Source organism: Mytilus californianus, unplaced genomic scaffold, assembly GCF_021869535.1.
Source record: "Mytilus californianus isolate M0D057914Y unplaced genomic scaffold, xbMytCali1.0.p SCAF_7, whole genome shotgun sequence".
NCBI classification, from domain to species: domain Eukaryota; kingdom Metazoa; phylum Mollusca; class Bivalvia; order Mytilida; family Mytilidae; genus Mytilus; species Mytilus californianus.
This window is the reverse complement of record NW_026262723.1, coordinates 41,648,089-41,672,598: the sequence shown is the minus strand read 5'-3', so window position 1 is coordinate 41,672,598 and position 24,510 is coordinate 41,648,089. Positions and strand designations below refer to the sequence as shown.

General features: G+C 33.0%; 1 protein-coding gene and 1 long non-coding RNA gene across 3 annotated transcripts in view; both read right to left on the bottom strand.

Annotated features, from left to right (window-relative positions):
• LOC127709487 (ragulator complex protein LAMTOR3-like) overlaps positions 1-18,775 on the bottom strand; it is a 30,899-nt gene extending 12,124 nt beyond the window's left edge. Inside the window, exons 1-2 of one of the 2 annotated variants that reach the window (XM_052215085.1) lie at positions 18,730-18,775; positions 6,737-6,771 (exon numbers count right to left, since the gene is read on the bottom strand). In XM_052215085.1, coding sequence (XP_052071045.1) covers positions 6,737-6,771; positions 18,730-18,738 — 44 coding nt within the window. In that variant the 5' untranslated portion in view covers positions 18,739-18,775. Of the gene's footprint in view, positions 1-6,736; positions 6,772-18,662; positions 18,703-18,729 lie in introns of those variants that run through there. The other variant, XM_052215086.1, reaches the window with a different exon arrangement.
• The window catches only part of LOC127709491 (uncharacterized), a 194,807-nt gene that overhangs the window by 46,559 nt on the left and 123,738 nt on the right, over positions 1-24,510 (bottom strand). The window lies entirely within an intron of this gene.

Genomic DNA, 24,510 nt, shown 5'->3' with positions numbered 1-24,510 from the left:
AACCCTGTATATCATTCAAACCATCTCAGCATGACAAACCAGAATATATATGGTTTAGGGGTGGGGATCTTGACCACTTAGAAGATATTAGAACTTTCTTAAATGGCAGGGGGTGGGGGTGACCCCTGGGGACTAACCCTGTATTACATTTGATGTGCTTTATTATGACAAACCAGAATATATATGGTTTAGGGGTGGGGATCTTGACCACTTACAAGGTATTAGAACTTTCTTAAATGGCAGGGGGTGGGGGTGACCCCTGGGGACTAACCCTGTATTTCATTTAATGGGCTTTATCATTTAGAACATTTTCAATTAAAAAGATTGTGTCTATCACAAACGGTTTTCAATTTATAATCATTTGAAAATTTAAAAAAATAAAATCCCATAGGGTTCTATAGTAAAATCCTCTTTTCTTTTTGCCCCTCAAAGTACCCCTTTAAAAACCCCATTGCACAAACAAAACCCTGATTGCACCACTAGACATGTTAGTCTAACATATTGTGAAACCCTAAGTTAATCTGACAAGCGGTTTTGGAGAACGGGTGCGGACAAGTTCAAATTTAAAAGCGGCGGAAGAAGAAGAAGAAGAAGAAGAAGAAGAAGAAGAAGAAGAAGAAGAAGAAGAAGAAGAAGAATAATAATAATAATAAGAACTGATCAAAAACAATAAGTCTTCCCAAACTTTGTTTGGGAGACTTAAAAATCTAAATACACTGTTAGATTCGGCATAACAAATAAATAAATGTGATCAAAGATTTAACAAATCTAATGCGCCATACTGTGCAATTAAAGATTACTTCTTGAAATTTTTCAATATTTGAAATTTGAAAAAAAAATAATATTTGAAGAATAATTCTTTTTAATTTCTGAAATCTGAAATGAGAAAAAATTGACCCCCCACAATTTCTTTTTATCCCCCCCCCCCCCCCCCCCTTTTTTCCCAAAAAAAATTCTTTCCCTCAAGATATGGTGATAATCTCAATTCAAATTTCCAATGGAGTTGGCAACCATAATTACCCATTTAAATTTACCATAGTGCTAACTTAATCTATTTTATAATAGAATTAAAAATATAGTGTCAAATCTTTCATATGGATTTTTTTGTAAAAAAAAATGATGCAACATTTGCAGATATTTTTACTGGTCTTCCTTTATAAATATGCATTTCTTTAAACATAATTTAAAAGCAGTGTAAGGGAAGAAACCAAAACGTTGTATTTGGATTACCTCCCTTACACTGTTTTAAATTATCTTTATTGTTCATTAACCATTACTTTATACATAATTTAAAAGCAGTGTAAGGGAGATAATTTCAATGATGTATTTGATTTATCTCCCTTACACTGCTTTAAATTATGTTTTGTACTAAAGTATTTGTCCATTAACCAGGACAACCTTGTTTTTCCCCCTTTTTTGCCCCTAATTCTTAAACGGTTTGAGCCATAACCCCCCAAAGCAAATCCTAACCATCCCTTTGTGGTATGGAAACTTGTAGTATAATTTCAGAGAGATCCATACACCGTTCCACAGTTATTGTCTGGAAACTAGAAAATGCTTATTTTTGGCCCCTTTTTGGCCCCTTTTTGGCCCCTCATTCCTTAACTGTTGGTACCATAACCCCCAAAATCAATCCCAACCTTCCTTTTGTGGTATTTAACCTTATGGCAAAATTTCAAAAAGATCCATTCACTTAAACTAAAGTTAGAGTGCGAAAACCAATGTGTCTTCGGACGACGACGACGACGACGTACAGACGACGACGACGCCAACGTCATACCAATATACGACCACGAAATTTTTTTGCGGTCGTATAAAAAGAAATGAATGACAGACCATAAATTTTAGTGTCTACCCTAAATATTTTTTTGCCATTTTGAACCAGCATTATTGAAGTCAGAATGTTTTCTCTGTTGACACAAATTAGAAACTTTAAAAACTAGAGGCTCTACAGAGCCTGTGTCGCTCACCTTGGTCTGACTCTATGTGCATATTAAACAAAGGACAAAGATGGATTCATGACAAAAGTGTGTTTTGGTGATGGTGATGTGTTTGTAGATCTTACTTTACTGAACATTCTTGCTGCTTACAATTATCTCTATCTATAATGAACTTGGCCCAGTAGTTACAGTGGAAAATATTTTGTAAAAATTTAAAAAAAAATGTACAAAATTTATGAAAATTGTAAAAAATTGACTATAAAGGGCAATAACTCCTTTAGGGGTCAATTGACAATTTTGGTCATGTTGACTTATTTGTAGATCTTACTTTGCTGTACATTATTGCTGTTTACACTTTATCTCTATCTATAATAATATTCAAGATATTAACCAAAAGCTGCAAAATTTTCTTAAAATTACCAATTCAGGGGCAGAAACCCAACAATATGTTGCCTGATTGGTCTGAAAATTTCAGGGCAGATAGATCTTGACCTAATGAACAATTTTATCACCATCAGATTTGCTCTAAATGCTTTGGTTTCAGAGATATGAGCCAAAAACTGCATTTTACCCTATGTACTATTTTTTAGCCATGTCGGCCATCTTGGTTTGCGGGCGGGGTCATCGGACACATTTTTTAAACTAGATACCCTTATGATCATTGTGGACAAGTTTGGTTAAATTTGTCTTAGTAATTTCAGAGGAGAAGATTTTTGTAAAAGATTACAAATTTTATGAAAAATGGTTAAAAATTGACTATAAAGGGCAATAACTCGTTAAGGGGTCAACTGACCATTTTGGTCAAGTTGACTTATTTGCAGATCTTACTTTGCTGAACATTATTGCTGTTTACAGTTTATCTCTATCTATAATAATATTCAAGATAATAACCAAAAACGGCAAAATTTCCTTAAAATTACCAATTCAGGGGCAGCAACCCAACAACGGGTTGTCCGATTCATCTGAAAATTTCAGGGCAGATAGATCTTGACCTGATAAACAATTTTACCCCAATGTCAGATTTGCTCTAAATGCTTTGATTTCAGAGATATAAGCCAAAATCTACATTTTACCCCTATGTTCTATTTTTGGCCATGGCGGCCATCTTGGTTTGTTGGCCGGGTCACCGGACAAATTTTTTAAACTAGATACCCCAATGATGATTGTGGCCAAGTAGTTTCAGAGGAGAAGAATTTTGTAAAAGTTAACGGACGACGGACGAAGGACGCCAAGTGATGAGAAAAGCTCACTTGGCCCTTTGGGCCAGGTGAGCTAAAAATGAAACAATTTGGGGGAAAAGATACCAAGAAAACCAAACAACACAATTGCCAGAGGAAAAGTGACAAAAGGACAAACAAAAGTCCATGAAACACTACAAACGAAACTAATGAGTGAGAAACATGAACCTTCATTTTATGAATTGAACCCAGAAATAAAACTGGTCCCAGATACTGTAAATTCAGAAATAATTGCATGCATTTATTATTGTTTTTTTTAAAGAATGGACAAAAATGCAAGATTAAATATTGGTATTTCAGGAAAATCTGCATACAGATATATATGTATCAGATAACAGAATGCAAGTTCTTATTATTGCAATAATCACCAAGTCACATTATTCGAATTAATAAAAACCTTGCAATAATTTCTGAATTTACAGTAGTCTGGAAGTGAACATTTGAGATACCATTAAAACATACTGATATCATGTTTTTTACTACCCCTACATGGAGGCTATATTTACATTGCGTCATATATCAAATTTATTTGTTCAGTGTATGATCACTTGTTTTTGTTAATACGTCTTTTGATTGAGTTAAGCCATTTCAATTGATATTTATAGTGTGTCTTTCTATGTTGTGATGTTACACTATTGTTTCAGGAAGGGTGAAGGTTGGTGCCTATTAAAATGTTTAAACCTGCTGCATTTGTTTGTACCTGTCCTAAGTCATGAACCTGATGTTCAGTGGTTGTCGTTTGTTGATGTGGTTCATAAGCGTTTCTCGTTTCTCGTTTTTTTATATAGATTAGACCGTTGGTTCAACTTGGTTGTCCTGTTTGAATGGTTTTACACTAGTCATTTTTGGGGCCCTTTATAGCTTGCTGTTCGGTGTGAGCCAAGACTCTGAGTTAAAGGCCGTACTTTGACCTATAATGGTTTACTTTTACAAATTGTGACTTGGATGGAGAATTGTCTCATTGGCACTCATACCACATCTTCTTATATCTATATAGATTTCAAAATATCTTGTATAAAAAATTAAATAAATGGTGCAACACTACACGTCTTTGAATTTGGTTTGTTTGTCTGATGAGTACATGACAGTGTGATGAAGGCATGGAAGACAATACATGGCAATTGAAAGATAGGCGACACTAAAACTACAGGTTGCCTTTAAGAAATCAGACAAGATCAAAACATTGTATAAATCTGGAATGCAGTGAATGTTTTATTTTATATATAATTTGGCACCAACAGTGAGGAAACAAAAAGATCATAATAACATATTACAAGATAGAAATATTTCTGTCATTATCATACATAAAAAGAAGTATCAAGGGCAGAAACAAAAATAGTACATTGATTAAACTATTGCTGTAATAAATATTTTGTTTATTCTTCTGGCCTGACATCAAAGAACAAATGATATAATCAGTAAAGGAAATAAGAATGACATTCAAGTATCTTATGATAACTATGATTAAATGGGTAAAAAATGGGTAAAAAAATAACATGAATGGTACCAACTTTTCAGCACCAACGGCACATTTCAACAATGCATGTCTTTTGAGTGTCAGATGCTCAAACTAATATTTGAAAATCCAAAAGTTAAAACAAACATTATAGGGCTGATAAAATCTAAAAGGAACACAAAAAAAGACCCAAAAGGCCTAGCAAAACTAAGGAAAACAAGTAAAAAGTTAATACAGCAAACCAATGCTCCCTGAGCCCCACACTGATAGATAGTCCCAAACAATAATTCTGAAATATAATATAGTCATAGTATTAAAGAAATCCCAGAGCCCTAATATACAGAAAAGGATGCCTAACCAAAAGGAAGTGAGTGCCATTGGTAAACCTACAGCAATTGATTGACTTTACAACAACTACAGCATTTGAGTGCCATTGCCAAACCAAAAACATTTGATTGTCTTTACCAAACCAACAGCGTTTGATTGCCTTCACCAAACCAAAAACATTTGATTATCATTGCAAAACCAAACACATTTGAGGTTAATTGCCAAACCAAAAGCATTTAAGGTTACTTGCCAAAGTAAAGGCATTTGAGGTTCATTGCCAAACCAAAAGCATTTGATTATCATTGCCGAACCAAAAGCATTTGATTATCATTGCCAAACCAAACACATTTGATTATCATTGCCAAACCAAAAGCATTTAAGGTTACTTGCCAAAGCCAAAACAGCAAATGCATTTGACTGCCTTTACCACACCAAAATCATTTTATTGCCTTTACCACAACAAAAGCATTTAATTGCCTTTACCAAACCAACAGCATGTGATTGCCTTTACCTAAACAACAGCATTTGATTGCCTTTACCAAACCAACACAGCATTTGATTGCCTTTTACAAACCGACAGCATGTGATTGCCCTTACCAAACCAACAGCATGTGATTGTCTTACCAAACCAACAGCATTTGATTGCCTTTACCAAACCAACACAGCATTTGATTGCCTTTTACAAACCGACTGCATGTGATCACCTTTACCAAACCAACAGCATGTGATTGTCTTACCAAACCAACAGCATTTGATTGCCTTTACCAAACCAACACAGCATTTGATTGCCTTTTACAAACCGACAGCATGTGATTGCCTTTACCAAACCAACAGCATGTGATTGTCTTACCAAATCAACAGCATGTGATTGCCTTTACCAAACCAACATCATTTGATTGCCTTTTCCACACCAACATGCTTGATTGCCTTTACAACACCAAATCATTTGATTGCCTTTACCAAACCAACAGCATTTAATTGTCTTTACCACACCAAAAACATTTGATTGCCTATACCACACCAAAAGCATTTGATTATTCACCACACCAAAAGCATTTGATTGCCTTTATCACACCAACATGCTTGATTGCCTTTACCACACCAAATTCATTTGAATGCCTTTACCAAACCAACAGCATTTGATTGTCTTTACCACACCAAAAGCATTTGATTGCCTTTGCCATAGCAAAAGCAATTAATTATTTACCACACCAACAGCATTTTATTGCCATTGCCAAACCAAAAGCATTTGATTACCATTGCCAAACCAAAAATGTGATTCCCATTGTCAAACCAATCTATGACACAAGAAAGACCTCAGGAATTTTCTTTTGTTTTCAAATTTTGACTGAACCAAAATTTTAACTGTAAATCAGACTGTGGAGAAAAATATTTTTAAAGTATAGACTAAACAAAATAGCCATCATACAGCCTTGAAAATCCATTTATACTCAATCCTAAATACCATGAAGCAGAAATGGCAAAGAGTTTGTTTGTTGAATGAATAATGCATTTACTTAGATGTAATCAGAGACATGAAATGTTAATGTCAATAAACAGCTACCTTGGCCTAACAACTTGTTAGATAAGAAATTACAATTAAAGATCATATCTTCCTTAATGAGACCAAAAAATACAAGTTTTTATTTCGCAAGCAGTAAACTAGAATGAAGTATTTGGCAAAAACTATAGAAACTTATATAACCTTTGAAGAAAAACTATGCATAATATTTCAAATCACAAAGTGAAAGTAAGCGATAAGAAATGTAACTTACGAATTGATCAGTTTCATCAAATAAGTCTTCACTTCCTGAAAAAAAAACCATATATCTCTTTGATAAAAACTGGAATAAACAAAGTTTCAACGCTCAATATCTGACAATGAATTATATGCATTTAGATAAAAAGAACCATCTTTAAACAAGTTAGGCAATGCAAGATTTAATAAAAGATTTTTATCTAGAATATGCAAAGTTTTTTAGCTAATAAGTATTGAATTCATGAAGTGTGTTAAAAAACAAAACATATGTAATGTTTTATGGATATCATACAATGTCATTGATTGATTGATGTTTGTTTCACGTTGCCTCAGCATAAAAAAAAAAAATCACAGAAAGAGTGGTGCATCCACTTTCTGTTTGCCGATAGTTTGAAATTTTACAACACTCACTGTACAAGGAAAATTTCATCAAATGGAAGGAAATAATCAGTTATGCTTATGAAATAATCCGTTATGCCTATGTTACCCCCAATCAATTGCATGCAGTGATGCAGGTCCAGAACCTGTATTATTCCTGTTTTCACCAGGTAACAGTTAACACACATTTTTTTATATTAATCTCAACAAAAATAGTACAAAATTAAAAAAAAAAACTGATAGAAATTCATTTTCACTTGTTTTTTTACAAAAAAGTACTTAAATTCAATATCAATTTTATCATATTTTTTTTGTTTCTTAATTTAACACTCTTGAACATGTTGAAGTGTTCTAGAATCATGTATAACTAAGTGTTCTATGTATAACAATTTCACTTATTTTAACAGCAGTTATTTCTAAAAGCAAAGATTTACTAGAAAATCTTCTGGATGTAATTATTAGCTTAAAGTTTGTGTCATTATATGATGATGACTGTGACATCCTTAAAGGTGATATATTAAGGAAATTTTTTTTTACAACAAATTAGCAATTTTCAGAAACTTTTTAGCTAAATTAACCAAACATTTTCCAGCAAGTGAGGAGATGATTGCAAAATACTCTTCCAGCTTTAATTTAATATGTGAGGATTGCGCCCTACATTAATTCTCTGTATGAATCCCTGAACTATTAAGATTTTGCGCAATTTTGTCACTATACTCAATTGAGTCACTATAATCAATTTTGTCATAGTGACTATACTCAATTGTGTCACTATACTCAATTTATTCTCATACAGTTCATTTTAGAGACAATTCTATTGAAAAATTCTGCATGCCATGTAAGATTAAAACCTGTCAAAAGGTTTCAGAAAATATTAATGAGTACTTATTAAGAATACAATAGGAACTGTCTTAATTTTTCAATATATATATATGTTTCTCAGGTTTTTGGAAGGAAGAAAGAACAGACTTTTAACACTGAATTTTCTTTGCATTTTTATCCTCTCGAAAAATGAACCAAAAAAAAAAGAAAAGAAAAGTGCTATTTTTTAAGCTACACAAATATCACACTGCGCAATTCATTAACTAGACATAAGAAGAAATAAACGTTTGATGTAAACAAACAAATTAAAGAACGCCCACTGACTTGCACCATAGGTGCAATGAAACAACATCAGATTAGTCAGTATGGATATGCCAGGACAAGAACAACCGTTTTATCATTTAAACAATATATCAAATGTAGAATTACAATTTAGATAAGTTTGGATTCTTCCAATAAATTGGAAGAATCTCAATGTACTTTTTACAGATTAATTGATACAAATTGCATTACTTAGTGAAGATGCACAAGTAAATAATGATAAAACCTAATTGCATATAAAGATAAATAGTTTCAAAGCAATGTAAATTTCACTGAAACACAAATGTCTATTCTGCAGTTACTTTATGCACTCAAGACGCCAATTCACCCTGTTGTAGATACAGTTTTAGAATTGATAATTCATCCTACACAAGAAGGTTATGATAAGACTATGCATAAAATATCAGAGTTGTTGAAAGAAAATGACAGTATGGTGATTAATAAAATTAGGAAAGAAAACAATTTTGAGAACTTCTTTAAAATATTTCATGGCATGCATCAAGAATGTAAGAATTGGGGAAAAAAATATAATTATGACAGTTGGATGAAGTAGAATACATTGACAGACAGTGATGTACAGCTAAGAACAACGCATTACAATATTTGAAACATAAATATCTGGAGTTCATCAATGAAAGTACATTTTGTACACCAATATAGTCAAATATCAATATCCATATACTACCCTAGTGCAATTTGAAAGTCACAGATACTTGTGTATAGGTAAAAGTATTCTGGTGCACATTGAAAGGTATAGATATTAAAAACTTCTGGAGTAATTTGAAAACTGCAGATATTTAATTGTAGGTACATTTGTATTGGTCTTCTAGAGTAATTTCAAAGTTACAGATACTAAGATATAGGTACAATGTATTGGTCTTCTAGAGTAATTTGAAAGTTGCCGATACTTGGGTATTGGTCTTCCAGTGTTTTTTGGAAGTTGAAAATACTTATGTAGGGATCTTCTAACAAAATATTAAAGTTGCAGATACTTAACTATAGGTATTGGTCTTTTAGAGTAGTTAGAAAGCTTTTGATACTTAAGATTATTCTTTTAAAGTTATTTGAAAGTTGCAGATACTTGGGTATAGGTATTGGTCTTCTATAGTAATTTCAAACTTGCAGATACTTATTTATAGGTGTTGTCCTAGAGTAATCAGGTAGTTGCAGATACTTGGGTATAGGTATAGGTATTGGTCTTCCAGTGTTTTTGAAAGTTGCAGATACATGTACTTGATAAAAGTAGGGGTCTTCAAGAGAAGTTTGATAGTTGCAGATACTTAACTTTAGGTAAGTTTGAAAGCTGTTGATACTGGAGTATAGGTATTGGTCTTCTAGAGCAATTTGAAGGTCACTGAAGATTGCAGATATGCAAGTATAATAATTGGTCTTGTAGAGTAATTTTATAAGTACTAGAAACTTGGGTATAGGTCTTATAGAGTAATTAGAAAGTTGCAGATACTTAATTATAGGTATTGGTCTAGAGTAATTTGAAAGTACAGATACTTAAGTATAGGAATTGGTTTAGAGTATTTTGAAAGTACAGATACTTAAGTATAGGAATTGGTCTAGAGTAATTTGATAGTTGCAGATACTTGGGTATAGGTATTGGTTTTGTAGAGTAATTTGAAAGTTGCAGATACTTAATTATAGGTATTGGTCTAGAGTAATTTGAAAGTACAGATACTTAAGTATAGATATTGGTTTAGAGTATTTTGAAAGTACAGATACTTAAGTATAGGAATTGGTCTAGAGTAATTTGATAGTTGCAAATACTTGGGTTTAGGTATTGCTATGGAGTAATTTTAAAGTAGCAGATACTTAAGTGTAGGAATTGTTCTAGATTTATTTGATAGTTGCAGAAACTTTGGTATAGGTATTGGTCTTCCAGTTTTATTTGAAAGTTGCAGATACTTGTCTTTAGAAGTGGACTTCTTGTGTAATTTGAAAGTTACAAATACTTGAGTGAAGGTAGGATTTTTCCAGAGTAATTTGAAAGAAACACATCTTTGAGCATACCAATGACAGATTTAGAGGGGGGCTAGTCCCCCCTATGAAGCTACATATTTGGTTACTGTTTAAACTTTTGACAATTCCCACTCCTTATGTTGCCTTGGTGCCCTTTTACTCAAAATCCTGAATCTGCAACTATACAGATATAATTATGGTCTTTTACATTAATTTGAAAGTTGTTAATACCAAATTATGCAAGTCAACTTGTTTCAAAGTGCATACAAGGTGATTCAGTTAAAACAAATTAATCTTACTAATGATTTGGGGTGATTAATTCAAAATTTCTTTAAATATGAAATAGAAATATGCAGACCGAGGTCCTAAATCAAAAGAGTTAACATCAAAACTCACTCGACAACATTCTCTCTTTTGCATGCAGTGAATCAATCAACACAAGTATCAAGAGTGGGTTTAAAAAGAATCATCTTGTACATGTATAGATCGTTCATCAACATCTGTCAGAATACAGAACTAACTGCTAACTAACTTTGATTAATTTTTACATATGAATTAAAAGTTTAATAAGTACTTTTTGTTCATGTTCTACACTGGCATAGGAGTTGAAGGGCAAGGAGGGCAAAACTTTAGTTTTTGCCCGCCATACTTTTTGGCAAAAAGTTGATTGACAATATAAAACGAAAATGAAAGAGGACTGACTAACTCTGAGATTATTAGACTATAGAAAAGCTTTTTTTTATTTTGCTTGTCTCTTTCAGAAGTCCCCCTCCCCCTACTTTTCTGTCCACTCCTACACAACTGTGTAACTACATGAATGTTTAGATTTACTAATAACTTTTATGTCAGTTTAAACTTCATAAATTTCATGCTTTGGACAATAGTCAGTATAGCTAAATTTTACTTCAAAAACAATTTTACCAAGATGTACTATGAGTTATTGCTCTATAACTATATCAACTCTCAAGGTTTTGACTTTAACTAAGGAACTGAAATTGTGTCACATGATATGGCAATAAAATGCTCCACTGTGCACAGCTAGATACGACCGCAGAGGTCGATACGTGAAAAGTTGGGGCAAGTATGGACACTACATTCAAGCTTGATACAGCTCTGAATTTGGATTGTGATTAAATATTTGACATAGCATAGGTTTCTGACACAGACTGAATATGGTCTAAGAACATAAAAATTTGAAATTGGACATATACCCATTTATGGTCCAATATCCAAAATCTAAATGCATGGTAAGATTCAGAATATCAAAGAACTTCAACAATTCTTTTTTTTATGAAATCAAACAAAGTTTCATTTTTGACCCTTTCGACCTCAATATGGACCAATTTTATAATTGGCCTAAAATCCAAAATCTGAATACATGGTAAGATTCGGCATATCAAAGTACCACATAAATTCAGTTTTTGTTGAAATCAAACAAAGTTTAATTTTTGGCCCCGATTTGGACCAACTTGAAAACTTGGCCCAATAACAAAAATCTAAATAGATGTTTAGATTCAGCATACCAAAGAACCCAATAATTCAATTTTTGTTAAAATTAAACTTCAGTTTAATTTTAGACACTTTGGACCTTAAAGTGGACCAATTTGAAAACCGAGCCCAAAATGGAAATCTCAATACATGGTTAGATTCAAAATAAGAATTCATTTTTAGTTGAAATTAAACAAAGTTTAATTTTGGACCCTTTGGACCTCAATGTGGACCAATTAAATAATGGGGCCCAAAATCAAAAATCTAAATACACAGTTAGATTCAGCATATTATAAAACCCTAAAAAAATTCAAGACTTTGAATTAAACCCCATTGAAATTGTTCAAGAAATAAGCAATTTATACAAAGTATTAGAAAAGTATTGTTATTGGCCCCTTTTTCATTAATATTAAGGACCATAACCCCCAAAATCAATATCAACCTTCCTTCTTTTGTATGGAACCTTGCCATTGTGGTTCAATTTCATGGAGATCCATAGACTTATACTCAAGTTATTGTCTGGAAACCAGAAAATCCTTGTATTTTTGCCCCTAATTTCAAAACGGTTTGGGCCATGACCACCAAAAGCAATAAAAAAAACAAAAACAAAGATGCTTGTTTTTGGCCCCATATTCCGAAACAGGTAGGACAATAACCCAAAAAATCAATCCCAACCTTCCTTTTGTGGTATGGAACCTTGTGCTACAATTTCATAGAGATCCATACACTTATACTCAAGTTATTGTCTAGAAACCAAATTTCTTTGACATCGTTATAACATTATATGAACGCAAAGATTTTTGCAGTCATTTAAAACCAGATGAACCTCTGCGCAATATTCTAACAGATTTTCAGTTGCTGAGAAAAATGTGTCATAAATGTGTAATAGACAGACAGATGAAAACCAAGGAGGAAGTTTGAAAAAATAAGGCAGGGCAGGAGTTTTGAGTAAAAATAAAAGAGCAACTTGACAAAAAAAGAAGGCAGGATGACAATTTATGTAAAAAAAGTCAGGATAAATTAATATAAAAAAAAGGCAGGAATGAATAGAGTGAAAAATAAAAAGGCAGGAGAGAGATTACAACTAAAAAAAAATGCAGGACAATTTTTTTATCCTAGCCCCCCCCCCCCCCCCCCCCCCCCATAAAAATCAAATGGTAGCTCCCTTACTGAAAGTATGATAGCATGCATTAAGAATAAAGAAAAACAATTGTATTGTGTCGCCTTGAAGACTTTGAAAGGATACAGAATACCAAATATTGTTATCCTATTACTCTGAAAGTGAGAAATTCACTTGAAAAAAAAAAAAACTTTACAGTTTCCTTCAGCAGTTGCAAACCATCAAAATGAGGTCCAGAACAAAAGACATCTGCAAGAAGCAAGACAGAAACTTTGTAATATAAGGGGGGAGGGGAGGGGGGGTTCCTTCATTTCGGAATTCTTTAATTTTTTAGGCCATTTTTCTCTATTCTATATAGTTTTTGCCCATTATTCTCTATTCTTTATATTTTAGTAACTCATTATTCTATATTCTTTATTTTTTTTTTTTTCCATTTTTCTCTGTTCTTTATATTTTTGCTCATTATTCTCTATTTTTTATATTTTAGCAACTCATTATTCTCTATTCTTTAATTTTTTAGGCCATTTTTCTCTATTCTATTACTCTATATACATTTTGCCCATTATTCTCTATTCTTTATCATGTTTATATTTAAGCAGCTCATTATTCTAAAATTTTTGGTAAATCCTGTTATTTATTGTTCAGGCCTTAATCATGTAGCCAATGGTGAAGGGTATTTCCACTTATGTATATACAGTAAATGATTATCTTTAAATGATTTTTTTGTAATGTCATTACACAACATACAAATATTTGATGCCCTATGGTCAAAGGGCAACCAAACCAGTAAAGCAAATCTGACCTTTGAACCCCAAAAGAGATTATGGTCAGTGACATATCAGAAAAAAACTGATCTGAACTCTGAATCCCTGTAGAGAATTTATATCACCAAAATTCACTAAACATCATAGCAAAAGCTGTGTACAGTATTTTCTAAACTTTGATTTTGATGATTTTTCAAATTCAAGTTCAACATGACTGATTAAGGGTTCTGTGGGTAGCCAATTCAGAAAGAAAAAAAAAACAGTTCTAAACTCTTAATTTGAATAATTTAAAAAGATTAGCAAACTGCAACTATATTACAAGATATCCACAAGCTCTTAATTGCTTCTGTCAAAAAAAAATCTATACACATAGATGCCAACTGACATACAACTGTTTACATATGTTTTTTTTTCACATGGCTGTACCGGTATACATTCTACATCTTTACATGCAAGTCTTGTGATGCGATCACACACACTCTAATATATTCTGTTTAACATGTTTGTCTGTTGTGAAACAGGCTTTTAATTTATCATGTACATACATCAGGCTGTTAGTTTTCTCGTTTCAATTGTTTTACATTTATCATTTCAGGGCTAAAAATTTTTACAGCTTGCTAGGTCATATGGGTCTTGTTGAAAACTGTACTGTTTCCCATAGTTGCTAACTTCTACGTCATTTGGTCTCTGGTGGAGGGTTGTCTCATTGGCAATCATACCACATCTTCTTGTTTCTTTATTTTGTTTTTTTCATTTGGTACCAGTAATTAGTGGTACATAGTGGTGTGATACTTGTTTTTTACTGATCTATTACCAATGTAACTGTCACAAAGTTTCAACTACAACCAAAAATTATTACAATTGCTCTACAAAATCCATACAGGGCCACCCTTAAAAAAATCTTTGTTTGATATATAAGCCTACCCATGCCTTGTAGGGTTGGGTAGGTAGGTAGGGATTTTAGACCAGAAAATGATGTAAGAGCATAAAAAAATCTCTTTAAAAAAATTGAACTGATTGGTGTCATAAAAAGTTTTCGGGTAGGCTGCTTTTAAGGTTGGCAGTTAGGCAACAACAAACAAAAACAAAATTATTTTGGGCCCAGGAAAATGCCTGATAGTAGCTATATATATACATGTACATGTATAAGAAGGTATTGTTTTCTGGAACAGTTACATTAGTTTGGTGGTTCAGTAGCTTCATCTGAAGTAAATCTGAGAATCAGAGTTTAAGTGAATAAAAGAAAGTGTTTGTGGGTCAAATCATGGACATAATGGGTTTTGCACCCTTTGTAACTTTAAAACGTGTATACATTCACTTGGATCTTCAAAAAGACGTATACTTAAAATACAATAAGTCAAACCATTTTGAAACTTGTTACTGTAAAAAAATCTATCAAAGACAAAGCCTTTTTCATCCCTCCTGCCAGGTGCTTGTAATGATTTATTAACTTTGAGATATTCTATTCAAACTTTCTTTTGCAAAATTAGGTTTTTGATATAATGAAAATTTAACCAAAACTGAATTAAACTTGTCATAAATATGAATCAATCCATGATGTTTTTAGATTATAATGCCAAACAGTAGTACTAGAAACCTACTGCAGGGACTAAACTTGGGAATTTCAAGCTGGGAGCCCAGACCAGATATTTCATAATTAGTTTCTATATGTTCAACTGAAATTTACCTGAAAGTTTAGGGGCCCAGCTCAAAATATAGGAGCCATGGGCGACTGGGCTCCCTTCAAGTTTTGTCCCTGCTGAGTGAAACCAATAATGAGAAAACCCAAGACCACCCTTAAGAAATTCTTTGTTTGATGTTGCCTATCCATGCCTTGTAGAGTTGGATAGGTAGGTAGGGATTTTTTTTTTTGGCCAACAACATAAGTTGCATGTTTTAAACAAGAAACGATGTTAGAGCAGGAAAAAATCTTTAAAAAAAAATTTTAAACGATTGGTGTCATTAAATTTTTCGGGTATGCTGCTTTTTAGTTTGGTAGGTAGGCAACATCAAACAATCAAAATTTTCAATAGCAAAACATTTCAGATGTTACAATGCTTTACAGCTTATGTTTTCAATCACAGTAAGAGTCCATTGTTCAATGACGTTATTTACACAGATTGACCTCTTGTCAACCACCATAACTCATTCATAAAAAAAAGAAGATAAACCTGCAACCACAGGATCTAATGGTAAAAGGCAGCACTCTAAGCAACTGAGCTACCATGTATTAAAAGAAGACTTTCTTTATTAAACTCAATCAAGTAAAACTACCTTTAATTATACAAATTCTTCTGGGTTCACCCTGATTCTTTTTCCATGCTGGGTATATTTTTTTACAGCAACAATTGACTGTGAGAACAACTGACATAAAATATAGCATCTAGGACACATTTACCCACCTTAACAATAACCATGGATAAGAAAATGCAATGCCAGCAAATTTGTATACATGTATCTGATTACCAAACACTTAAAATTTATGATGAGAAATAAAACAAACATGCACCAATAACGTTCTGAAGCTCATCCAATAGTAGCTGTGAAACCGTAGCTCTTAGATTTATATTTTTGAAAATTTGTGGACAGCTACTAGATTTTCTTTAAATATCTTAAATGTATGCATTGTATGGATGGAGGGTTTAATCATCAACTTTCTTGCTTTAGTCTGGTTGTTCACGAACTGCAAATCAATCCTCAAAGCATGGTAGTGATGTGAAAATCCATGGATGGTACAAGTAGGATTCGAACCCTCAATCTAGGGATCTAAAGGCAACACTCTAACCAATTGAGCCAAAGAAGATCTTCCCTAACTCAACTAGTTAGACTACCTTTATATCTCCAGGTCTACAACACTCTTCCCCCAGAGCTCCAGATCAGAATTCACAAATTGGTGTTTTTACCCACCATTTTTTTTATGTAATTGGGTGATAAAGTTTTTTAATTGCATTATCAATTCCAATTCACCCCTCAAGCAAATATCAAATTGGGTTTTTCACCACCAAGCTCCTTAATGAATTGGGTTTTTTCATCAATACAATATTGAATATTTAGGCATGTTATAATCACATTATATCAACCCCAGATGTGTTTCCATCTTAAATGTGTTTCTTTCTTTGTATATGTGCTTAGCTGTTTTATTTGGTTTATTCACTGACGAGCAATTGTACGTTTAATTTGTGTCCTGTTTTAAACGTTCTGTCAGTTTTGTATTTTCTCAAAACTTATGTAAACTGCAGCTGGTGTCACTAGTTGGACAGTAACTTATTGCCTTTCTAGATCCCATATGATCACCCTACAGTTTATAGTTGGGGTAGGTGTGGCTAAGTGTTTAGATTTTTATGTAATATATGTGAAATTTAGGTGCTGTAAGAAAGTTTTGCCAGTCCTTTCACCTATTTGCCAGATCTACTTTTTAATAAAAATAAAAAGTAGTTCCCAGATTTAAGATATACCCCAAAACCTTGAGATTTATAGGGTGGTTTAATGATGGAGACCACATTCAACTTAAATTTACAAATAATTCTGCAACATCAAGTAAATAAATGACAATGCTATACTGCACTTGCCAATAAGACAACTATCTTAAGCATCCAGAACAATTAGACCAAAACAAAGAAAGTGTCAAGCTGCATAATTTGACGTAAAAAACAGATATGTGTAATCATTCATCAACTAAAATGAAAAAAAAAATAATATATAAACTGTTTTTGTTTAATTCAATTTACATAAATCTGGGTTAAGTTGTCCCTTATCAGAACTTTTGGTTTCCGATGCTTTCCAACTACATATCATGTTATAATTGATTTGGCCTTTCACTTTTTCCAACTGATTTCGTTTTTGACAAAACCCCGTGTTTATCGTTCTATAGCAATGTTCTCGTTAAGGTACGCAAACACGCCCGTGCGTTCAATGGACGCTTCCTAAAATCACTAGCTGAGTCTTGTTATCATCATAACTTTCCCTCAGCTATCAAAAAGAAGCCGAAAACATGCTTCTATTCAATATTTTTATGGGACATTTACTTTCGTTTTAATTCATTGTATGTTATGATAAATCCCGAGCAATTCGAAAAAATATGACAGCATGTCACACGCTAATTGGATAAACGCCGAGAAGATCGAAATGTTTTCATAAACAAGTGTACCTTTTGAGCAACGGAAAATTCCAACAGGGACCCATTACAGCTACTTGATGCAGGGCTCTATTTTAACAACGAAAGGACATTTCCAATTATAAATATTATAAAAATAGATTTACGCGACGACTGTAATAAGATAACTGTAAATAACACAAACGATAGCGAATAAAAGCATTAAGAACTCATGGTTTTGGCATATAATTGGGTTTTCCTTTGAATTAATTGGGTTATTGATCCCTGCAATGGGCAATTGCATTGGGTTTTTAATTATTTGTATTGCGTGATCACGCAAATACGCAGCTTATCTGGAGCTCTGCTCTTCCCCCTTTTCTTTTTTCGGGCTGTGTACCATCCATCCGAGCAACTAGCAGGTCCACTACTCTACAACCCCGAGACATCTACTCGGAAATCCTCTGGCCAGTTCCACCTAGGTATGTCACGGTCATCCACACATGACCATATCAAACTGCCAGGCACCTATATCATGTATATACACTCGTTTGTACAAGTAGTAATTGCTTGCAGCGCCAATGATGTGAAAATCCATGGATGGTATAATCGGGATTCGAACGCTCAATCTCCGGATCTAAAGGCAACGCTCTAAGTTCTAACCAATTGAGCCAAAGAAGATCTTCCCTAACTCAACTAGTTAGACTACCTTTATATCTCCAGGTCTACAACAGTAGTTATCTATTTAAGGCAGTATTGGTATCCACAAAGTACTCATACACATACAGATGAGGTAATATCTACATCACATAACTAAATTAGAGGACTGCTCTGCAAATTTGGAAGAAAAAAAGTTTAAAAAACTGCCTGTATGGAGACCCTCCCAATCCCATTTTTCAAGTCAAGGTTATCACTATGCGGCAAAACGACAGTTTGGCAACTTAGGATATGAACAATTTTAATCAAAATTTAACCCATGATCTTCATTTACCTAAAAATATAGAGCTATATGTGTCTGAAAAGGGGAGAAATCAACTGATAAAGAAAAAAATTCTTACGTCTGTCATGATGTACACTGTTTTTGTCTCCACAGTAAAGAGCGCATAATGATGAATCCTAAAACTTCAAAATAACTTTAAAAAAAAGATAAACCTGCAACGCACAAATATATTTTCACCAAATGGTGTCATACAGCTTTCTTTTGTATATTTTTAAATCAGCATTCAATATAATTGTTGCCTATCAATATTTGAATTTGGAATATACAAAATTTTACAGGTTACGTAGGTTATGTAGCATATGATATTTTGTTGGTAAACATTAGTGCACTGACATCATGAATTTTTATGGATTAATCGTCCGATGCAATATTTTAAAAGAAAAGATGAAAAGTAAAATCTACTTTAAAAAGAATGCAAGTGGGATACATTTTACTTGTTTAATCAATATTATATTCTCCTGTTAGTAATCAATAATTATAGATTACAAGTTCTAGTTTTTCACTGAGACAACTAAGCAAGAGTTATTGACTTTCATTTGTTAATTACAAGGTCTAAACTCAGAAAAAAATCTAAAAAGATATATAAGCTTATTCCCCTTTGCAATGCCTTTTTCATGATATGGTTTCTTAGATACCAGAAATGTGTTTTTTTTTTTAAAGAATAAACCCTAATTTTGAAAGTAAAAAAATCGGTAACTTAAAAAAAAAAAACATTTCAATGCCTTTTAAGGTAGCTAGGGTGTCTTCCTCCAACTTGGATTTTGAAATAGCAGATAACAATCGGTCTAGATCTTTAATGAAATGTGCAAATTTCGAGAGTAGTTTGTAATTCACGTGTAAGAATTTTCATGGTAATATAGAAAAGTATGTGTTTTATCATAATTACGCCTGTATTTGACAAAAAAAACCCCAGAATATTTCAGTTTGATTAATTTTTTTCCCAACTTTGTCATATATATATCTTTATTTCTCAATAAACCATTTACATTGGAATGGTACAGAGAACACTTAATATTAATAACAAATCAACAAATCAACAAATCAACATGTATGAGAGAGATGTCAGCCCGGATCACACAACCCTTTATTAACAATTTTAATAAATTTGCAGAGTTTCGAAAGTACCGATTTTCTTTTGCAGGTCATAAGATTACTAAATTATGCGTACCACATAAGGGGAGATAGCTCTGATCTAATGGGAGATAACTCAGATAAAGTAACTTTTATAATATAATGTGTTGTGAATTTACCTATTTTATTATGTAGCAAGAAATCGATTCCGGTGACCCCATTTTTTTTCTTTTTCTTATCTGAAAGCATATTATAAGAGCTATCTTCTCGTATCTTATCTTAAAATTCTATGGTGTAGTTTTCTTTTTATCACACAAAATTGGGTTTCTTTTTAACTTTTTTTTATTCGAGCGTCGCTGATGAGTCTTTTGTAGACGAAACGCGCGTCTAGCGCAAATACCAAATTTCAATCCTGGTATCTATGATGAGTTTATTTCCATTCATAATCTATACAAAATCTAAAAATTTTGCACAACCTGTAGCGTGAAAAAAGGCCCTGTGACCCATACTTTTAATTATATTAAAAAAAAAAAAAATCATATAAACTACATTTTGACAAATCATTGAAAAATTCTGTGGATTTTAATTTAGACCCCCATCTACCTTAATTGGAAAATATAAATTAAATCAAACTTCAATAAATATTAAAAAAATACAGCGCCATCCTTTGAGTTTCCGCTATCCAACCATATGAAAACATTATTGAAAAATTATCATGGAAAAAAAAACGACGTGAAAACAATGCACCTTCTAAATTAAAATATTTAAAGAATTTGTTATGGAAATGTAATATCCTCCAACTTTGGTCGTCAAAATAAAACTTTCATTCTTAAGATTGTGTAAACGAAAATTGCTCTGCGCACACTACAATCGTTCAAAAGGCATTTCTTAGAGGAATTAGAAAAATAGTGAAATGACCCAAATATAGATAGATATTTTTTATTATTTCCAATTATGGGCCCCAAAGGGCATAAACATTACAACATCAATAATTTTTCATAATACAATACAAACAATGAGATAAAAAAAAAAGTTTAACGAGAACTATTTAAGTTCTTAAAGAATACGTAGATAAAGAATCTATAGTATGTTTTTTTTTAATACTAATGCATTTTATTGCAAGTGTGGTTGATATAGATAACAAACAAGCAGCCCAAAAAGAAAAAAAGAAAAATAGATATCCATATATGTATAGTACACAAAAAGTTGGATCAATTAAACATATAATAATTAGCCAAAAAGAAAGTAGAAATTAAGCATGTCCATGACTCATCCTGTGTCAGCAGCAAATAGGAAAGTATTATGGTTTCCTAAAGGCAGCTGACACCAGGGGGCGATACCTTATGGGCCATAGGCATGTAAAATGTGTGTAAATGTCTCTTTCCTACCTGTATCAAAAGCAAACCAGGAAGCATCATAGGTAACTTGAATGCAGTTGATACCAGGGGACGATGCCTCAAGGATATAAGAGAACATTTGAATAAATTATAAATAATATATCTTAACAATTAATTTTTTTTTTTAATCGGCTAGTATGTTTGTGTGCAAATATAACAATTTGCCGGTGAATTTGGTTGGACGATGGTATTGAGTAAAAAAGTCTGAGAACATACTTATCATTACGTCACAACTCGTTTCGTCTCTACAAGACTCATCAGTGGCCCTCGAGTCAAAACATTTGAAAACAAAGTCAATTAAGACGTTAAGGAGCATTTAAAACCAAAATCCGTGCTGTGCCAAATATGGCTACTGCCACCCTAAATCTAGGGTTATAAAGCCTTAATTTAATGTTTCGAATGAATTTAAGAATAAATTAACATTTTATGAACCGTCACAACATTAACTGCACCAATTGTACTGCACCAGATGCGCATTTTGACAATCAGTGTCTTTTCAATGAAGAAAATGACCCTTAATGATTTTTTTGCATGCACAGGCATGCTGACTATTGGGCCGGCAATACATTCGGAGAGGAAACGTCTACCAGCAGTGGCATCGACACAGTGGTTGTAAAGACGTAGCAAAGTCACCAGGCTTATGATTTAGCAAACCGGCCGTGTGTTTCACCGGTTGCTCGAACCAAAATAGTTGGAAACCAAATCTATTAAGAATTTAAAGAGCTAATGTCATCTTTTTGTGGAGGTTGAAAAACCATAGTGCTTCGAATGGGTTTAATATATAATGAACAGACAATGACTACACCAATGCTATTCCATGAGTGCTGACTACTGGGTTGGTGATACTCTGGGAGACACACAACGTCCACCAGCTGTGGTTTCGATCTAGTTGTTGTAAAAAGTTATCCAAGATACCAGGCTTTTTATTTTGTACACAACACGCTCGACAGGTAAAACTGGTGTCTAAATCCAGTACACCAGACGCTCAACAGGTAAAACTGTTGTCTTAATCCCATCATATTTCGATTTGTTCAGCCTTCAGTCCATTGATACAATTTTCCACTAAATTATGAGGATATTTTGTCGTATATAGAGAAAAATAATATTATTTTTGAAACAGAAATCGGGCGGGAAAAAAATCTTTGACATGTTATTAGCATATCTTTTATTGATGAATTTATATGTACAGCAAATAATTGATTGTTACAGTTCAAAGAAAGCAAATCTTATCTTAGCAAATTTCCTGAGGTAAAAGAAATTGAATTTACGTACATTGTTTTATATACCCTGATCATGCAAACAATACCAGATCATACCAGTGGCATGCATTTCCTGATTGAAATAATATCTTGGGACTGTCCAAAAAATATATATCAATGCAAATGACCAACAATGTCGAACAGTACGTAGTCTTTTGTTTATTCCAATACCAGTGGCAGATAGTGCATTTATTTTCTGCTTTTTTCAAATAAATAGGATTCCTAAAAGTTATAATATGATTATGCACAACCTTTCTTGAAATGAATCTATATTAACGATGTTACAAATTATTCTTCACAACCTTATCTGTTTTGGAACATTTAGAAAATAACTACATGTATAATCATTTTGCAAAAGATCAACAGAATAAAGATTACGATAGTCGTTTATAATTGCAACTATCTTTTCCTTTAGACATTATTTTACTTACTTTGGAACACAAATTTCAAAACTGTATAACAGAATAGTAACTGTTCAATAAAAAAAAAATGGTTGTCACATCTTATTGCGTCTTATGTATTTACAACTGATACACACGTAATCATTGTAGCAAAGAGATATAATGATAGATTATTACAAGTAGCACCATATGTAGCTAAAATTCGACTTTGGAATTTTTAAAATGGCCGCCGTTACCATGGAAACTGCAAAAATGTGATTTTTTTTTAAAATGCTTCAAATTTAATGAAATTTTACAGAGATGCTAACGAGTGTATGTAGATTTGGAATTTGACTTTGGAACAAAAATGCGAAAAATCTAGATTTGGTCCAATCTTTATGAAACTTGACAGAAATGTGAGCTGTCATGTGTAGATGTGCCATCCGACTTTGGAATTTTCAAAATGGCTGCCGTTACCATGGAAACTGCAAAAATGTCAAAAAATTCAAAATGCTTCAAACTTAATGAAACTTTACACAAATGTTGACTGTCTTATGTAGATGTGGCATTTGACTATGGAATTTCCAAAATGGCCACCGTAACCATGGAAACACGAATGCCTAAATTTGAAAATTGGTCCAATTTTTATGAAACTTGTAAGTAATGTGACCTGTCACGTGTAGATGTGATATCCGACTTTGAAATTTCAAAATGGCTGCCGTTACCATTGAAACAGCAGAACAATGGTTGGGGGCCGTTTTGGCGACTTTTGTGTTAGCATCCTAACATAGGATTACTTGTTATTATTATTCTTCTTCTTCTTCCTCTTCCTCTTCCGCCGCTTTTAAATTTGAACTTGTCCGCACCCGTTCTCCAAAACCGCTTGTCAGATTAACTTAGGGTTTCACAATATGTTAGACTAACATGTCTAGTGGTGCAATCAGGGTTTTGTTTGTGCAATGGGGTTTATAAAGGGGTACTTTGAGGGGCAAAAACAAAAGAGGGTTTTACTATAGAACCCTATGGGATTTTTTTTTTTTTTAATTTTCAAATGATTATAAATTGAAACCCGTTTGTGATAGACACAATCTTTTTAATTGAAAATGTTCTAAATGATAAAACCCATTAAATGAAATACAGGGTTAGTCCCCAGGGGTCACCCCCACCCCCTGCCATTTAAGAATGTTCTAATACCTTGTAAGTGGTCAAGATCCCCACCCCTAAACCATATATATTCTGGTTTGTCATGCTAAGATGGTTTGAATGATATACAGGATTAGTCCCCAGGGATCATCCCCACCCAATGCCATTTGAGAAAGTTCTAATATCTTGTAAATGGTCGAGATCCCCACCCCTAAACCATATATTCTGGTTTGTCATGCTAAGATGGTTTGAATGATATACAGGGTTAGTCCCCCAGGGGTCATCCCGACCCCCTGCCATTTGAAAAAGTTCTAATATCTTGTAAATGGTCGAGATCCCCACCCCTAAACCATATATATTCTGGTTTGTCATGATAAAGCACATGAAATGAAATACAGGGTTAGTCCCCAGGGGTCACTCCCACCCCATGCCATTCAAGAAAGTTCTAATATCTTGTAAGTGGTCAAGATCCCCACCCCTAAACCATATATATTCTTGTTTGTCATGCTAAGATGGTTTGAATGATATACAGAGTTAGTCCCCAGGGGTCATCCCGATCCCCTGCCATTTGAGAAAGTTCTAATATCTT